Genomic DNA, 20861 nt, shown 5'->3' on the forward strand with positions numbered 1-20861 from the left:
TCCGGGTAACCGACTTGGCGGCTACTTTCAATATGGCTACCGGGGCAAGTCACGTCAAATTCTGCAGCATTTGGACCTTTACATTTGTCTCGATTTAACACACAATACATTTCCTTATATAGGGTAAGCATTCCGAAGGGACGAAAAATGATTCAAACATGTCAAATATAAGTTATGAATAAGTAAATCACTTTACCGGCATTATTTTTTTAAACTTTAAAAATCAAGTTCATTCCTGTTGCCAGAGTGTTGGTACCATGGACTTTAGAAAAACAAGGGCTCTATATAATGTGTTGCCATTACGTCAGTTGTCACTGAATTTGAATTGATATATTATAAAACTTCATTTAATTTCCGACGTCCATGTCTTAAATTTCAAACGCAAGGTTATAGGTTTTTCTCTCTCACTAAATTTTCGATTAAATGACATTCCAGTGAATAGGAATAACCGGTATAAATCCTGAACTGGAAATAATAAACACAAGTAGGCCTATTAGCTTCCCAAAAAGCTGAGTGGGCTATGCGGAAGCTTAAATCCTTTGATTGGACAGATTATATGGAAATTAAACAATGATATGACGATATTGTTTTCCAATTTTGATTGTTCTGTTGAAAGCCATTTTATAATTTGTGAGCTTGTGGTAGTGCAAGGTAGCCAGGTCTTGTACAGACGAACAGTTTTAATAATACTTTTTGTACCAACAAAATAAAAAGATTGATGCATAGATTGCTCATTCACTAGCCAAGGGTACAGTAGTCTAAGATACCGTTCGGTATCGTAGACAATGTACCCTTGGCTAGCGAAGTTGGAGATTGCTAATTAATAAGCTCAGAGAAAATATTGAACTTATCTCATATGTTTCTGTGTTTTTCTATGTTCCGTTTTCATTCCGCTTTTAGTATGTAGCTGTCATTCCACATTTTATATGTTCCGTGTCCAGTTACTTCGCATCTTAGCATTGTCTGATTATTATTGTTACACGATGGTGATTTACATTTAATGAGAAATATAAAAGTAATGTCTCGAACATGTTATACTTCTACAGATATATTTGTTCCATCTGTAAATGGAACCAGATTTGATTTTAAATGCCCGATTAATTTCTAGACAACCGTATTTAGAATACTTTTACCACAAAAGCTTGTCCTACACTGAAAAATCTGAACAGATACAAGCGCTTTGTGATCATGCTTTATCAGGAAGATGGCGTCCGAATCCGGACAGATTCAAGTCTGTTTCAGTAATTTCGTTTTATATAACTTTAACAGGCAATGCTTGTAACACATCTGTCTGATTCAAGCATTCTTGCTACATGGCTATCCTGCAAGATGGCGTGATTTGCATAAGATTCTAACTGCTACGCCTCAAGGGGCATGCAATAAGAGGTTCATATGTATTTCTGTGCACTTTTGTAATTACCCAAATACTGTTGTAATATGATTGAAGGCAAGGCCTTAAAGGGCGCAGCCAGATGTTTCAGTAATTAATGATTAATAATAATATTATGCAATTTTAAAAAGTGCAATTTATGGAAATAACGGAGCCTAATTTTCTGTTTATTTTTTATTCATATATTCACACTCTATCCTTGTCCTCATAACCCCATTTGAGAAGGAAACCCCCATTAGAGAACTTGTGTTTGATTATATTGGAAGGGGGTCTTAATCACTTGAACGCTTACAAAAAAAGAGCAATAGCACTGAGCTTCTGTCTGATGAAGATAACGTTTGTCAGATCATAAGAGCGTTTGAACCGCTTGATTATACATTGAGCTTACTTCAAAGCATCATATCCATGGTAATTGCCCATGATTCACTTCCCCATTATGGCATAGGTATGAGAAAAAAAAGGGCGGTCGCAAACTGAAGCTGTCAGTGTATAGGATTGGTTTTTGAAGATTGGGTTTTTTCTTATATTTTCATGTACGTGTTACCTTCGAAGTGCTTCGGGCACGGATAGCTGCGCCCTTATAAATATTTATTCATAATTGTAAAAATGTTTTTCTTTTCTTTTTTTAGATGGAGTCTTTCAGTAAAATCTAATTATTATACTGATCTTGAAGGCATCTGTATTAAATTACCAAAATGGGTGACACACTCGACCTGAGGCAGATGTTGTTCACCAACCTACAACTGTTGGGCTTTGATTCCGGGGCTATGGCAGCCTCCTATAGTCTACCGTTTAATAAGTAAGTTGTTTAACACCTGACATCCAGTTGACCCTTGACTTTTAGCAGATTCAGAAGTCAAATCATCATTTCTCAGAAGTCTGAAGAGTCAAAACTTATGACAAACAGTCATAGGAATAAAACAGACTGAAGAGTCCAATCTGATTTCTGAGAGCTCGAGTAATACTCTAGATCTCAGGGGTCTACTGGATGCATATGCCCTGTTTAAGATGTAGTTATTAAATATATTGGTATCGTACACGTAGCTGTATACATGCTCCTATTTTCAAGGGACAATACAGAGGATTATGATATTTACATTTGGTATTTTCCAGAAGTAAAAAATGTGAATAACTGGAGTATGTACCATATAGTCCATTCCCAAAACTAGATTATAGCCCCTTACGCATAGAGGGCGCTGTTACTTTTCTTACTTCCGGGGGCTATCGACCACAATGTAACAATATGGTGGACAATAGGATTAAAGAGGCTTGTGTAAACAACGATAGCCTGGAGCGGTTTACCGTCGCTGAATTGAAGAGCTACCTAAGTATCACGGCCAGCCAGTATCGGGAATTAAACGACAATTAATAGAGCGTGTGAAAGGTACACAACAAACTGCTCTTCATACATTTGAATATTTTCATAACGAGTTTACAGCGTTGCAACCATGCTTTTTGTACTGTGTCGTTTGCTGGAAATCTGTGCAATGTAATCACTTTTGAATTGACACATTTCCCTCTGAAATTTCTGCAAATACAGCAGTACTTCTTCGTCTTGGTAGCCATTGTCGCCTTTGTCAGTGAAGCCATAACATAGCTCCGGAAGTGAAACTTGCTACTTAAGCGGAGTGCCCCCATACGGTAAACAGCCGCAATGCAGGGATCGATAACCTAGTTTTGGGAAAAGACTATATTTATGTACTGTATTCGACCCAATAAGCGCCCAGGGCGTTTAAAACTTGAAAAAGTTCTAATAAGACGAAATTATTGAAAATCTGTACAGGTTTTGGTCTTTAATTAGGCCTGGGCAATTGAAATAAAGGCCTCAAAATTGGGAGGGGCTCTCATAGGGACATGGGCGCTTATTGGGTCGAATACGGTATATGAAAAGAAAGACTCAGGTTTTGATTATACTAATCAAGGTTAACAAAAAGATTGAAGATAGAACATTAATACAAAAATGTGATGTTTGTATTATCAGTTTCTGTTTGTGATTGATTCCATTTTGAATTTTCCAGAGATATGTTTAACCTTCCAAACAAGAAAGGAGCCGAAGTGGTGCTTCACTTTCTTTTTAACAAGCTCAACCCTATCATGTGCAGAGAAGAATTCAGGTAAGGATGTTATTGATGCAAAAAATTCATATAAAGTATTGTGTCAAAAAGATACTGTTAACGTGAGAGGAAAAGGACTATGAATGATTTTCCCCTTTTCAACCTTTAAATTCATCAAACTTTTATAAATAACCTGTTGATTCCAACTTGTATTTCAATTCTGATAATGTAGCTATAAAAATGCATTGGTGAGTTTGCTAAACAACTCCCTAAACAACCATTTGGGAGCATATATATATATATATATATATATTCATATTATTCCAAAAAATAATATCATATTTTTGTATCAATATAGATTAAGAAATATGAGAACTTTCACATAGTTCTTTTTCCAATATATATTGTGTTTATTTAATTGTTGTTTTATAGAGACTGTTGGCCTGTACTAGATAAACAACAAGAACAGCAGTTCCGACGTACATGTCACAACTGGCTGGTCAACATCGCAAAGGTAATATACCATAGGGATAAGCAACACAAGACATCTAAAATCGTTTTAAAGGAAACAAAATTCGAAAATGAAAAAAATAAATTCTTTGAATACGAAATAATATCTTGAATCAACAAGTAACAGCTTTATTCTTACTTATTATACCAGAATACTACTGTAATTCATCTTATATTTCTGAACGACTAATTTTCATGTAATGCGCAAGTGATTTGCATTTGGCCCGTAAACTTTGATTAAATATTGATCTTCTTTCATTAAGGAAGCAATTCGTAACTCTACAAACATTTTCCTTATAGTGTAACGAAATGTTCGTTTCATTTATTTCAGACGGAGCCAGAGGCACACCTGCCGAGAATCGTTGCTTCACATTTCATGTCTCCAGGAGGGGACAAATTCTACGATCTGTTGTTTCACTTCTCTGGATACGTACTTAGGACCTTGTTACAGAAAGAAAATGGTATGTTATATGTACTTATAAGACATTATTACAGAAAGAAGATGGTATGTTATATGTACTTATAAGACATTATTACAGAAAGAAAATGGTATGTTATATGTACTTATAAGACATTATTACAGAAAGAAGATGGTACATTTTGCAGTCTTACAATTTTAGACATCTGAAAATTATTATTTTCTAGCTTGATTTACCCAAAATTCTAAATTTTGTTGCTATTTTAATGTCATATTTTCCTGATTTCAATGGCCTTTTAATTATTGTTTCAGGTGTGAAAGACTTTGAGCAGCTTCGATACCCCCAGTTGTCTTCTCAGACGGACGCCCTCGGGGATGTGATAGCCAAGAATATGCAATGTGCTGTAGTTCGTCTGCGAAAGAAATTTTTGGAAGAATCTCAGACAACGCTAATGTTAAATAGAGAGTGGAAAGCCTATACTGGGTAGGCATGGTTTATAGAAACACAATTAGAACGTTTTAATTTTGAAGTTTAAGCCATTTCAACCCCTTTTGGCTCTGATCCTCTCAGATCCTAGTGATTTGTCTGTAAACGAAATGTACTGAATCTTCAAATTTTATGTCTTCCAAAACATTACTGATGGTAACTTATTCAAAATTGTTTGACCATATGGTGAATTCATACTAATTCTTTGTAATTCAAAGGAATTTTTTCATGCTTCATATATATCTTTCATTGTAGGTCTGATGACCAAGTTTAGTTTTCTGTCCCAACCTCTACTTCCAGTAATACTAATCAATAAAAACTTAAAGATGTTCCACCGCTGGCAAATGGTAATTTTTCTCTTTCAAAAACAGGAGCAGACGATTTAGTATTTTTCTTCAGTTACAAAAGTTACTTACTTTACACCATTACCACCATTGAAAAGTTTGAGCTTCTTTTTTTACTTTAAGATGAAAATATCAAAAATAATTAATTGCATCCCGAAAAAAATCCGTGGTACTATGTCCTGTATGGAATGCAATACTGATTGCGCATGCACCGAAAGCAAAATAAATTATTTTAAATTACTTTTTGTGTTAATTAGACATATATATACACGATTAAACACCAGTTATTGCTCAAATGATGGGTATCATTTATGGTCTGTCGGCAGTGGAGCATCTTTCACAATTGTAAGGTAGTGTGTTATGCTCCAAAAGTAGGTCACTGTGACCTTCACTTTGATTGTTAGCCTTCATCAAATGAAAGCTTGTCAGGATTCATCTATACACTAGATACTAATCATAGGAAATTTTAATTATCCAACTAACAAGTGCCTCTTAGCTACAAATTAAGGAATGAGAATTTTTATGCATGAATGTAATGATTTGTTTAATTTCATATTACTGTAAAGTTGTCTGAATAATATATTAATATCATATGAAATGACTGTAGTTGTCCATGTCTCAATTTTATATCGAAACATTACTGTAGTTGGACCTAGTCTCAGGATCATTCAACAATCTTGAACTCAGGGTTTTCATTATCTTTCAGGAGAGGCGGTACAATTGCAATTTCAGGGGGTACTTTTCTATACCATCTGTATGCTATATAATGTGATTTAGCCCAAATCAGGCAGTACCACAGCCAGGTTCAACCGGCAAAAAGTACCGGGCACCGCCTGTTATTGAAACCCAGTCCAAAACTGTCTTTAAGTTTAGACTTAGCCAATCAAAGATGACATTACAAAAAGTCTTTTCTGATTGGCTAAGCAAAAACTGAAGTCTAAGACTGTTAAATGATAGTGAGGCATTGTCTCAATTACATGTTGAAACATTACTATTGTTGGGCCTTTGTCTTACAGTGAGCTGGTTAAAGACTATCGAAAACAATCAAAGGAAGTGAGGGAGAAAGAACATCTAGAGCGGACTTTCAAACAGCAAGCTGCAGATTCTGCTGTCGCGCGAGGCAGGTTGGTATCACAGAATATCTATTGGGGATTCATGCCATTACTTTCTATTTAGGGAAAATTTTACGTTTGATTTCTTTTAGAATTATTTTTTCATTCATAGCATGCTTACCAATTTTTAGAATGCATAGGAAATTTTCAGCTTTACATATCATTAACCATTTTTAATGGAAAAAATTTTACGAAATACATATATTTTTTGTCTTGGAGTGAAGTAAGAAGCTCAAACTTTGCAATGGTGGTAATGGTGTAAAGTAAGTAACTTTTGTAACTGAAGAAATATACTAAATTGCCTGCTCCTGATTTTGATGGGGGAAAAAATCATATGTCAGGGATGGAGCATCTTTAATATATATTATCCTAAAACACAAAGATGCATCTAAAACGCATATTTCCAGTCTTCAAAATGATGGTAAATCTTTATGGGAATTTGTGGATATGAAGGACGGGGATAATCTGGCCTCAGTATCACAAAATGTAAAATTCATGGCAAGTCTAAAGTATTACTACATTTGTAACTCTTGGGTAGAATCCTTCATATTCACATACGAAGGAGGCTTATAATCTTAATGGAAACTATGAAACTACTGCACAAGTAAGTAATTCTTCTTTTACATTTCAGCCCGATAAGGAGAAGAAGATCCGATTGTTATGACAATGAATTTGATCCACAATCCACCAAACGTACTCAGAGAATACAGCAGGTAAGTTTACAGTCGTATCATTCCACAATCGACCACACATACTCAGAGAAAACAGCACGGAAGTTTACAGTCGTATCATTCCACAATCCACCAAACGTACTCAGAGAATACAGCAGGTAAGTTTACAGTCGTATCATTCCACAATCCACCACACATACTCAGAGAATACAGCAGGTAAGTTTACAGTCGTGTCATTCCACAATCCATCACACATACTCAGAGAAAACAGCAGGTAAGTTTACAGTCGTATCATTCCACAATCCACCAAATGTACTCAGAGAATACAGCAGGTAAGTTTACAGTTGTATCATTCCACAACCCACCAAACGTACTCAGAGAATACAGCAGGTAAGTTTACAGTTGTATCATTCCACAATCCACCAAACGTATTCAGAGAATACACCAGGTAAGTTTACAGTTGTATCATTCCACAATCCACCAAACGTACTCAGAGAATACAGCAATTAAGTTTACAGTCGTGTCATTCCACAATCCACCACACATACTCAGAGAATACAGCAGGTAAGTTTACAGTTGTATCATTCCACAATCCACCACACATACTCAGAGAAAACAGCAGGTAAGTTTACAGTTGTATCATTCCATGATCCACCACACGTACTCAGAGAATACAGCAGGTAAGTATACAGTTGCATCATTCCACAATCCACCACACATACTTGGAGTTTTATAAAGACCATTTGTTTAATATAAAGGTCTATATGGGAAATTGATGCTTCTGGTCAAATTTACAAATTTTAAAGACTTTCAGTTTAGTTCTTTAAATAAAAGAAGGATTTGAAATTAATCCTCCATAATATGTTGGTCTTTCTCTTTAATAAGCATTTTGTATACTGTATGAAAAGTTTGGAAAAAATCTCAATTCTCTAAGGTAATTGTAATGATACAACTCTCCAAAGTCCAGTATATACAGATGTTTGTATCACCTCACAGGTACGTGACATGTGGAAGCAGGTCAACGACTTCTGCGAGCGTGAGGCTGCGGAGAGGGAGGTCATTGAATCCATAGTAGATCGTACCATGAGTCAACATAAAATTGATGCTGCTAGTATTAATATCAAAGTACCCGATCTACTCCTTAGGGAGTGTGAACAGGAAATCAGACAGGTAAGTCAACTTATATAAGGATCAGTTACATAATGTGCTCCCACAAATCTTCTGAATGACTGCTTACTTGCACATATGTTACACATACTCGACTTAATTTATGCAAAACCAGAAACGTGACAGTGATAACTTTTAGAGGTATTTTTGCCGGATCAAATGTATATGGCAGTTATTAGATAACCAAAACCCTTACTTGATACACGCTCAAACGGAACTGTAACTAATTATCCATTTACTCTGTTAAAGTATTAAAAGATGATTGTAGATAAATAATCTGACAGATTGAGAAATATCTCCTGTACAAGGTACATATTTTACTTTATACCTGTTGATTATTTATTAATGAATCTCTGGTTACAGCGACATGTAGACAACACATTTCACGGAGGAAAGTTAAACCTGGTTAGTCTACTACAGCTCTGGAATCTGTGTTTGCATCTTTATATAGAAAGATTACACCAAGGTAAGTAAACATTCTGACCAAGAAAGATTACACCAAGGTAAGTAAACATTCTGACCAAGAAAGATTACACCAAGGTAAGTAAACATTCTGACCAAGAAAGATTACACCAAGGTAAGTAAACATTCTGACCAAGAAAGATTACACCAAGGTAAGTAAACATTCTGACCCAGAAAGATTACACCAAGGTAAGTAAACATTCTGACCAAGAAAGATTACACCAAGGTAAGTAAACATTCTGACCAAGAAAGATTACACCAAGGTAAGTAAACATTCTGACCAAGAAAGATTACACCAAGGTAAGTAAACATTCTGACCAAGAAAGATTACACCAAGGTAAGTAAACATTCTGACCAAGAAAGATTACACCAAGGTAAGCAAACATTCTGACCAAGAAAGATTACACCAAGGTAAGTAAACATTCTGACCAAGAAAGATTACACCAAGGTAAGTAAACATTCTGACCAAGAAAGATTACACCAAGGTAAGTAAACATTCTGACCAAGAAAGATTACACCAAGGTAAGTAAACATTCTGACCAAGAAAGATTACACCAAGGTAAGTAAACATTCTGACCAAGAAAGATTACACCAAGGTAAGTAAACATTCTGACCAAGAAAGATTACACCAAGGTAAGTAAACATTCTGACCAAGAAAGATTACACCAAGGTAAGTAAACATTCTGACCAAGAAAGATTACACCAAGGTAAGTAAACATTCTGACCAAGAAAGATTACACCAAGGTAAGTAAACATTCTGACCAAGAAAGATTACACCAAGGTAAGTAAACATTCTGACCAAGAAAGATTACACCAAGGTAAGTAAACATTCTGACCAAGAAAGATTACACCAAGGTAAGTAAACATTCTGACCAAGAAAGATTACACCAAGGTAAGTAAACATTCTGACCAAGAAAGATTACACCAAGGTAAGTAAACATTCTGACCAAGAAAGATTACACCAAGGTAAGTAAACATTCTGACCAATAACCTGTTGATTATTCTGATAACATGCAGTATGTAACTATGTATTCACATACAAAGGATTATAAAGATAATAGTAAAAATCAATTACTACTTGTTACAAAATCCTCAATCTCTTTCCTGGTCATGAACATTACAGAATAGAAATTATTGAGACAATGTAGGTACTGACTGCAGGTCGGTGGCTTTTCTTTAGGTACTCCTGGCACATATTAAAGAGACAATTCACTCAGGTTAATTATTTAACATAACCAAGAAGCAAACTATGGCATAAATGTATTGTTCTACATTTCTTATGAAACAAAAAAAATATAATATTGACAAATTACACGTCAATGTTTAGAATTTTAATTGATACCGTTGTAATAACAAATCGTTGATCAATACGATTAAGCAGGTACAATATGTACGCTGTACTCATACCCGAGCAAAAGTCACGCACGTTAAACAAATGAACTACATAACCACTGAGGAGGTGATAAAATGATTTTGAGACAAGATAATTCACCTGATAAAGTATACACACTACTGTCAGAGCGATTTGAGCAGTTCTAGACAAAAGTTGCATCACTCTACGAACAAGAGACAGGGTTCGGCATACAAGATGTTCGACTACTATGTGTAATAGCGGACAGCGAGCGAGTTTGAACATTTCACATGCATTTCACCACCATGGACTTTTCTGGCATATCACAGTTAAACAGACTGATCTAATTTCCATTAGAACTGGGGTTTTCCGATATATATACAAATTTTAATGTTCTCTCAGACTGAATTGTCCCTTTAATGACCTTAGCTGTTGATAAGACGTTTTACCATTAGTAAGACATTGGCTTACAGTTCTAGTTTCACAGTTTCTCTTATGTTTTTTTCCAGTTGGTGTACCTGACTTCAGCGATGACCTAGGTGCGGTCACTCAACAGGTACACAGTAACCATGCCTACCTGACCAACACAAGGACACTGAAGAAGGAAGTATCAGTAAATCTACCCAAACTAAAGCAGTCTGTGGAGCAGCTCCGAGACCAACTCGATAGCCACAATCAGAATAGTACTCCACGCAGCACAAGATCAACAGTTTGTACATTATTATTTAACTGCGATTATTCAGGTTCATTGATAAGAAATATTTGTATCTGTATTTTTGGCCTATTTTTTAATTTCAAAGATTTTACATGAACAACAGTTTCCGAGTTTACTAGATCAGAGATGGGGTACACACATATTGATTTTACCAATCAAATTTTATTTTCACTACATCATGTATTTAAATACACGAGTCCATGAGTAATACTTCTGAAATTTTGTGTGTTTGCTCATGGACTTTGCCGTGACTTTTCAATTTGAATTGGATCTGGAAAAAGCAATAATTAAGGTCATTACTGATACTGTATTTGCATATTACAGAGTTATCTGCCCTTGTGGGTATTGATTGTCATGTGTTTGCGAGCATACTGTCATACTTTTCTAAAAAAAATATTGTGAATTGTGCCCACAAAATAATGACATCACAATGGATACCAGCCAGGAAGGGAGCTAACTCTGTAATACTCATAGACGGAATAGACCCATGCTTATTATATAGTTTATCATATAATTTAAATGATAAAGACAAACACGTAGATAATTACTGAATATAAACCATGAAATGTAATAAAATGCAAGTAAACACACATGTATATTGAAAGATTATTGCTGTTTTCCAAACTCATTGTCAATACACTTAGTGTTTCAGCATGTCTTCTATGATTCTTTGTTTATACAGAATCTTGGTTTGGGGTTGATGGAGCCATCACCCTCGTTATCGTTTACGCCGGGCCAGGCCTTTGAGGGGGGCGTATCTGTTAGATCTGCATTAAGCCGGACTCCTCAGAATGGTATGTTACCTTGTTAAGGTAGATATATATATAAAAAATTAAGGATATTTCTCAAATGGCTATGTGATGTGAAACTTATCAAATGAGTTCAATAATTTGATATGCCACAACCCTTTAGCTTATCAAATTATTTAACAAATTTGGTAAACTTCATATTACTTAGCCATGAATGTAAGATTCTATTTATCTCATAACTTTTATCAATGGAAATATAAGTGAAACTAAAAATTTTGTATCTATATGTAAAACAATAGAAATCAGGCTCAAATGTAACGTTTCTATATACAGAGACAATAACACATCATATATTGATTATGGCATCATAGTAATGTAATTACCCAGGTGTGTTACGATATTCATGCCATGGCTGTATGACATGGTTGGATGAACATCTTGTATACATTATCAGCCATATACGGATGAAATAACCATGTACGATTAGTGTCTAAAATTTGAAAGTGTATATATATTATATTGCAACTCAAGTTCCTAGTGATAATACAAACTTAACTGATTGTATATTCTGTTAACACCTGTAGAAACTACACCTGAAGCTGCCAGTAAACTGGTTCAAGGTATTGCAAAGTCCGTCCGGCAGGGACACGAAAAGCTGTTTCAGGGCTCGCCTGAATATGTACCTAGAGTCAACATTAGTTCATCAGCTGCTAAAAAGAAGTAGGTTCATGAAGGTTCTGTTTTGGACCAACTCATTGTAAAACAATGAATTCTTTATGTTAGTGTTAATCCTGCTAGGTAGATGTGTACCTGGTAAGTGTAACATGAACCCAAAATCTTGAGCAGAACGATATTTTCCTTACTTGGAGAAACAATTGAGACAAACCTAATTAATGACTATCATGTTACCCATGAAGTGTTCATTTTACTATGATAATGACCCTAGTTGAACCTAGTCACAATTGAATGCATAATGGAATTGAAATGTAAAAGAAAAAAATCAACATAGAATCTGTAAAACTTTGATCTTCAATTCACTAAAATCTCTAGTAAAAACTTTAGAATTATGGCCTGCTTGATCTTGGTAAAAGCTTTAGAATGACCTTGACCTTTCAGAGCTCCAGCAACAAAGGTGCCAAGAAAGGTCAGTAAGATGCCAAGTAAGGGAGCAAAGACGCGGAACCCTCCGGACCAGAGACAAGCTACACTCACTAACAGTAAATCCTACTCTACTGCTCGTCCAGCACACACAGGTACAGCTGGATGTACAATATCCAATAGGAAAAATTGTATATTTAAATAAGACTTGTAAAGGCTATCTCGTTTAACAAAATGGGTAAATATTTAGTTTATAACAAGTAGTTTGAAAGTACATTTGATATAGCACATATGGGAAAGTAAAACAAACTGCAGATTGATAGGTGAAGCAGCAGTATTGTCTTGCACGGTAGGCAGGGCAGACCCTGACTTGCAGTTTACCAAAGCGGTCAGCGGTGACGGATAAGATTTGGGTTTAATCGGAATTATATAGTTTAGGCCGCACGTGCCTTTTCAATATATGTACAAAGGGGAGGGGCGAAGTAGGTGTAAGGTTGTTAGATATACTGGGAATTTAGAGAGACCCCAGTTGAGGGAAAGACTCCAGGATGTAGGCTACGAGGCGACATCCCTCGGAGGGGAGTCTGTTGGGTTAGGAACTCATGTTGGGGAATACAGACTAGTAAGATAAATAGTCGCATACATATACCGGGTTAGTCAATATACTACTAGTTGCGTGTTAGTGGCAAGGACAATGTTTGTTTACATATAGTTACATGTGATGCATTGCTTATAAGGGCTGTTCCAGCAAAACATATATGGCACCCAGTGAAGGCACTTTAAAAAATAGTAAGTGCCATGGTGGGATCAAAATAAAATCACTTCTGTGCCAAGGTGGCGTTTCAATAAAATCACTTCTGTGGGTGGGTCTATCAGAAGCATTTGTAACCTTTTGAAATAAAATGCAAAATTTGTGTTTTATAATGCTGTCAGTCATCCTGACTGCAAAATAACTGTTGAGAAAAATGTTAATTTCTGACAATACTAATAGGTTGTTCATCTTCAATAAAAACAATTATTTATTTTCTGGGTGTTTTGATATAATAATGGCAGAATATTTATCGAAAACATATTATATTCAATCAAACATGGCAATGGTACAGAGAAACAAAAGTGTTTGGCAAAATACTGTTGTAATCAACATATTTTATTTGAATTCACTTGTATTACTATGCAAGTTGAGGAAAAAGTGGCAGTTCACAAGCGCAAGTGTGAATGTTCAGATGTCTACTCTACGCTTGTGCAACACTTCAGCATCTTAAGTAGATTTTCTGCTGGTTCTAGGAAGACTATTCCTTTATACAAATTTCAAAATAGATGCAGCACATCAAACAATAGTTTGTCCTAGGACTCTTCGGTGATACTAGAAATCAAAATATGTCAATCCAAAAAGATGTCTGAGCTAAATACAAAATTAAATCACTTATATACCATGGTCTTATTTACAAAAAAATAGATATGTGTGGGGGTCAACAAAATTGAAAATCGCTTCTATCGGTGGGTCTCCAAATTTCAAAGTGCCTTCCCCCCCCCTACCATATATGTTTTGCTGGAACAGCCCTAAGTTATATACAATGCGAAGTACAATAAATAAGTATATACCATGATGTGTCATGTCATTGTGTCACACTGGTCCTGAGTTCTTGATTCAAACTTTACATAAAAAACAGACTTAAAATTGAATGATTGCCAGCCTTTGATCAAACCGGACGTGACTTTGCACTTTGTATTGTGTATGTTACAAAATTTCCTATGACTTGATTGCGTACTTGTCAGTTGCAAGCGGGAGGCATGGCTATATACTGTCTGGCGATCAGTCAGTTGTGAAAAGAATTTACATATTGAAATTAGAAATAGTTTCACATTTTGTTTTGAGAAATCAAGGCCAAGTTCAATGGAAAGTTGGTACATATTGGAAATCTAGACATTGTAAATTCATTTCTGTGGTACTTTTTCAAAATCATGTTGCAGTGATGAACATTCCTTTGTTTATCCTGTTCTGTGTGTTTGTCAGTAGGATTTGAGAACTCGTACCAGAGTGCCACATCGTCGTCGCGGGAGCAGTCCCTCAGTAGTGGGGATCGTACCCTCACTGGTATCACCAGTTGTACTGGGGGCAGCCCTGTAGAAAACACCTCCCCAAAACACCCCTCCCCAAGGACTCCTCCTACCATGGTTCAAAGGTCACCGGCCACTCTCTCACCCAGTGATGTCATCGTCAATAGAATGATGGCCCCTCACTTACTGGATCAATCCGATGATGGTAAGGATACCTCTACAGCTGATGATGTAAACATACACTGAAATATTGCCAACTGCACATTTCATGCTTCAAATGTAGCCATATATATCTAAACACCTTCAGCAGAGAAGGTGACTGACATTTATAGCAACTAATATTTTAAGTCCACCATGTGATCATGGTGGACTTTTCAAATTGCCTTTCGTCCATAATCCGTTTGTCATTCCGTCCATTAACAATTCTTGTTAGTGCTATTTCACAGAAAGTTCTAAAGGATCTTTCTTAAAGGATTTCATATGTAGTGAAAGTTTGAAAATGTCCCTCTTTCCATTGTCAGATGTAGATTATTCTTTGATGGGCGGCAAGATCCCTCTCAGATCTTTTGTTTATAGCTTTTATAGATAAAGAAAAAAAGAATCTTGTATAATATCCATTATTTAATTTAAATGTTTTTCACAAGGTGATTGTTCAATAGTAAAACTTTTGGCTGCACAAGCCACATGGCAGTATTAAGAAATTTGATCTTTAATGCTACATTTTATACTAGTTTTCTTTTAAACATGTTTTATGATATTGATCATGGCAAAAATACTAAAAGCACTAATCGTTAATTGTGGATATTGCTAGAAATTCTATTATTTTTCAGAGGATTTAATGAGTGCTTACATCAAAAAGTCCAGAGAATTAGAAGGAGGGTCACTGTCAGGTTTTGAACAGTCCCCGAAATCTGGGTCATCTCGTGGAGAGGCAAATCTATCGCAACATTCAGTGCACGATTCACCAAGGTTCAACACCAAGAAAATGTCTAGTTCTATAAACTCTCCACATGGCTCACAACGTTCAGAATCACAGCGATCACCAATTTCAGATGTATCTAAACATTCACAGGATTCACTAAAGAACATTTCGAGGTCATACCACGAGTCTCCAAGGTCACAGACAACCCGATCCCTATTGGAAAGTTTAACAGGGAATTCACCCTCACATGTTTCTTTAGAACACTCACAGGAATTCAAAAATTCGCCAAGATCGGAAGACTCGCATCAATCCGGTCAGTCATCTGTACGAGGTAGTGTCCACTCAATCAGCTCGAACTTGTCTCGACCCTCAGGTTTGGTGGACATGGATGACCAATCGCCTCATTCTAGCCTTCACTCTGGTCACTCCATCCCTATGAACACCTCAAAGTCGAGGTTAATTAGTACAGAAAATCACAATAAATCTGTTGAGCTTGATAGTTCTAAACATACGCTTCATAATGATTCATTTGAACTTGAGCAGCCAGAGTTTCTGCCGTTGGACAAGAGCGACAAAGAATCGGTGAATTCAGGACTCCCTACACCTCAGTACCATTCAGACCACTCACTACCAATCAGTAATGGGCCTGAAACGTCCTTTAAACTTGATTTTGGGTCTCCAGGCGCTGATGATGACTTGAATCAATCGGACGAGTCATGTCCAACTTCAGCTAGAGCTTTAATGAAGTCACATATGGAAGGTCAGTCAAGTAAAAGCGAAAAACATAAATTATTACATAATTCCATATGAATTCAACAGTAATGTCTATTGCTTCTCAATCTATGTACTTATTCATTTATTAAAAGTAATTCGTCTTTTTGTCAAGTTATATTGAACAATACAGTGAAGACTAAGACAGCATTTGTTTTAAAATAAGAAAAAAAATTGTATATTATTGTCAGATATTGAATGATTCAACCAAAAAAAAATAAGCAAACATTTCAATTTCTTTTTCTACGATTGCAGAATTTACTGTACCTTAACAAACCATGATGCTTTTTAAAGAAAATGTTTTCCACTGAGTCTATTGTGTAATTGTTGTACAACAGTATGTGACACGATGCCAGAAGCTGACCAGCCGGAGCCAGAGCCTATGATTATGGTGGACAGTCCACTGTCTAAAGATGTCAGGGACATGTGGAAGGAGGCCTTGAAAACTACAGATTCCCCAAAGTCGGGGAAACGAACAAACCTGTCTTTCTCAGACACAGGTAAGGAGTAAGCACCAGGCCAGTCTGATACCTATAAGAAGTCTGATTCAGAGAAACAGAGGAGCTTACTGAAACTGTTGATTCCATCAAAATTCCTAAATTTTTCTCATGGGAAAGCATTTAATAAAGAAAGAAATGTCTGAAATTAAGGATTTTTCTCTGAATTTCTGTATTGCATTTTCAGTGGTAATTTAAGTCAAAAGGGAAAATCAGAAAATTAGATTTGCTTATATTCTATCAAATTTAGATGGTTAAAATTGTAAAATAAATAATATTTACAGTGGACCCTCGATAATCCTTCGTTTGTTATGATTTATAGGTATTTTTATATCATTACGTTAAAAATATTGAATAAACTTATTTCTTCTTCAAAATACGAAACCTAAAGCCATTGTTAATTGTGTACTATGTATGCATATAGCTACGTATCCCACTCTTGATCTATCGTACGGCAAATTGCCTAACAAAGGATCAATATCATCTACGTTCTTGGCATAAAAAACTATGATAGCAAATAGTTGTGAACATTTTATAAACTCATATAATTGTTATTTTGTATAATGTGTGTTTTTAATGACCATTTCTACAAGTCTTTGCTTTCTGACTTACAGACGTTTGTAACAAACACGCGCCCGTTCACGTCTAACTTCGTGCACAATGTCACACACGTGTAAATGGCATATGCCGTAGCCTTTATATCTTATACCACAGACGATGAATTCGAATAGATTCACATACATTTAAAATTCTTATTAATTTTGTGAGTATTATCTCACTTTATTGTATTCGATACTCATAGCGATATATTCTGCATGCGAAACAAGTAAGGTATCTACAGCATACATACCCGTACCCAAGCTCAAACTGCATGTTTAAAAGTGTGTGGCTAAACATATATTGCGTATCTCAATAACAACACTGAAGTTTGATCTCCTATAGAAAACCAATGAACCGTTACATGACTGCATGTACCCGTGTGAAAGGTGTTCAGGTAAACGCCCGTGGCTATGGCCTGGTAGCCGTCGTTATGACAACACACTCAGTGTCAAGTGATTGTGTGTATTGTACACATGACTGTAGCTGGCCTTGGATTTTCTCGGCACGTGGCGACAACAATTTGTCCGGATTATTGCAGGAATTTATTAACAAAAATGAAATTCCGTTCCCAAAATGGAGTTCCGGATTCTGAATACAAATTTCCGGACTAGTGAGTATAAATAACGTTACGGAAATCCGTTCCCTGACATTTCCGTTCGGATTGTGAGTTTTCCGGACTACCGGCGTCCGGATTATCGCGGGTCCACTGTATTGAATAAATGTTTTAATTGTTATTTACAGGACTTAGCATTGATTTAGGAGGGGCGGGAGACGGTAACTTTCCTACATTTGAAGGTCTGGGAGAAATTGACGGAGAACAGCTAGACGACATTCAACTTCCAAACATGTCCATGGACGAAATCACAGATGGCATGCAAGGAATTTTTGAGGACAAAGGCAGATCACCCAAACTTGACCTCATCAGAGGGTTCACAAGTCTGGACAGTGTTAAAACTGGAAGTTTGGGCGATCAAGTGTATACCAAGCCAAACTTTCCTCAGACAGATGAGAAAGCAGATGATAATGACATCCTTATATCTCTTACTCCACATCAACCAGTGATAGACAATTCCCTGCACCTACAGACGAGCCCCTGGCTAGTGAACATAGCTCCCTCAGGACAGTGGTCAGGAGGTGCGAAGTCCACTGGACAGTGGTCAGGGGGTATTGATGATGGGGATGCAGGTCTTGAGGATGGCATTCTCTTTCTAGAAGGACAAGATTTAGAATTAGTGGACGATTTAGATGATTCTTTTGTTCCGTTGAAGGGAGGATTCCAGTTGGAAGGAGGAACTCCAGGAAAATCTCAAGCTCAATCAAGGATCCCTGGACAGATTTCTAGTGTATCGGCTCCAAGTTCTAACCAAAATTCTTTTACCATGTCTTTAAATGATGGGTCAGTGGACCGTAACAATCTTACTGCATGGTTTCAGAAGCTCAAACAAACTTCCGCTAACATTAGAGGTGAATCTTGATAGCTGTATTGAAGTATATTGTTTTTAAGCAGTTTATCTTTCTGTTATTGTTGGTTAAGTTAAACAGATTTCTACTGTTTGTTTCTTAAAAATTTGAAACTCTTTTTAACTTTACTACAGAAATTTGCCTATGTCATCTATGAATGTCTAATATAGAACTATAGTATAATCATTTTCATTTTACATTGATTTAGCATTAGTGCATATTCAGGTTATCAAAACAATTGATTTGTTCTATCAAATAATTCTAAAGAAACATATGTAGTATAAACAAATCAGAATTATTTATAGATTAGTCAGTAAACATATAAATTTGTAAAAACTTTTCCCACTGCACTTGTGTATATCATGCTCATTGAAACGTTTTCTTGAAGCTTTGTGAAACCTAAGCATTTTATTGAAGACATATAGCTTCTTAGCAATTCAATACATTCTGAAAATAACTACAATGTTTTAATATTTTTCTCACAAATGAACCAGAAAAAGTATAATGGTATACCTTATACTAAAATTTAGACAGTCTTACATGTAAACATCAAAATTCCTAGCACAAGTCAACAATTTTTTTTATTCAAGATTTACATTAGGCCAAAAAAAATATGGTTAATTAGGGTTACATTGGCAAAAAAAAAAAGGGGGGGGGGGGGGGGGTTGGTCGGTCGGGAGGATTTTTTTCTTCTTTTTTTTGTGTTTTTCACTCTAAAAATGATGGCTGGAACCAGCATCTGAGATCAAAATCCTGACTTTAATATTTTTTTGTGGAAAAGTGAGGGAAAAAAATTAGGGTCGGGGGTAAAAAATAAAGATCGGTCGGGTAACCCTAAACCGACATCTTTTTTTTTTTTTTGGCCTTAGGTTTATTACAGATGATCCACAGCTGACAATATGTATATGAGAATGGGGTTTCCTTTGTATATGTTTAGGAGCAATTCTTTATGCTAAGTGACTACAAAATAAATGCTTTTCAGCAAAACCATACTTTTTACAAGTGCTGATTTTGAATGAAAAATTTGAGGCCCTGGATTAGACCTAATACAGACATTATAATATATTTTAATCATCTTGTATTTTAGTTATTAATTTAACAACTTGATATTTTGTTAACTTTGATTAAAATGAATATTTCCATTTTAAACTGTTATTATAATGTAAAATGTTTATGGTTAGATTATTTTGTGGTTTGAAGCTATCGTGGGTAGAAACATCTGTGGTAAAATATTGGACAATGGTTCCAATTAAATGCACGAGAAAAACAATCATTGTTTCTTTATTCGTGGTTTATCAACAACCACAGGAAAAATGAAAGTTTCTACACAAACATTTTATGTTATACAATATTTTTGAACAACTAGGTAGTAGGAATCAATGAATTTAAAGTTATTAAGATTTTAATTGTAAATACTAGAATTAGATTTATTTATTTTTTAATACAGGAGCTCAAAGCCTTAGGTCAGTGCTGCAATATCTACGCATTTCACAATATTTCACTTGATCCAGATACAACTTTCAGTATATAGCGTGTTTTTGGTTCGCTTTCAACGATAGGAGAGGCTTAGGTGTTGCTTTTCAGCAGCATGGATGTCTAAATTGAAATTTGAATTAAAATCCATTTTTATGATGTTAATGATATTCGATTGTAACGAAACTTGGTCAAGCTACTTTTTGCATTAGTCACAACACATGGACAAAGATCGACAAAAAGTAATTTTGAAGCAGGTTTAGTATTGTTGCCGTTGCAAAAATATATGTTTACAATATATTGTCCCAAGATTTGCCTTGCTACATGCACAAGATAATTAATGTTTAGGCATTATATATTCAGATTGTGATACTAGGTGCATTCATCCATTGATTAATGAAATCTGCATTACTTTCAGGCATTAAAATATTTTAAATGGAAATTTGGTGTTCGTTTTATTTTCAATATGTTATCTCTTATAATCAATTGATTTGCTAACATTTGAGGCTACCATAGGTGACCCTAAAACATTTCAACCACAAGTGTGTCTT

General features: G+C 35.6%; 1 protein-coding gene across 2 annotated transcripts; it reads left to right on the forward strand.

Annotated features, from left to right (window-relative positions):
• The first annotated feature begins 6 nt into the window (after window positions 1–6).
• LOC138333875 (HAUS augmin-like complex subunit 6) lies at window positions 7–20752 on the forward strand. 2 transcript variants are annotated; one of them, XM_069282518.1, is made up of 18 exons: window positions 7–123; window positions 2020–2189; window positions 3409–3504; window positions 3877–3958; window positions 4286–4415; window positions 4685–4856; window positions 6220–6327; window positions 6947–7028; window positions 7983–8156; window positions 8517–8619; window positions 10476–10675; window positions 11364–11475; window positions 12015–12150; window positions 12547–12683; window positions 14543–14791; window positions 15417–16268; window positions 16618–16779; window positions 18118–20752. In XM_069282518.1, exons 2-18 carry the CDS (start codon window positions 2086–2088, stop codon window positions 18849–18851), a joined length of 3633 nt encoding a protein of 1210 aa, XP_069138619.1. In that variant the 5' UTR covers window positions 7–123; window positions 2020–2085; the 3' UTR covers window positions 18852–20752. The 2 variants fall into 2 exon arrangements, with proteins under 2 accessions (XP_069138619.1, XP_069138620.1); XM_069282519.1 differs by having other exon boundaries at window positions 14546–14791.
• The last annotated feature ends 109 nt before the right edge of the window (window positions 20753–20861 follow it).

The sequence above is a fragment of the Argopecten irradians genome, chromosome 10 (genome assembly GCF_041381155.1).
Source record: "Argopecten irradians isolate NY chromosome 10, Ai_NY, whole genome shotgun sequence".
NCBI classification, from domain to species: domain Eukaryota; kingdom Metazoa; phylum Mollusca; class Bivalvia; order Pectinida; family Pectinidae; genus Argopecten; species Argopecten irradians.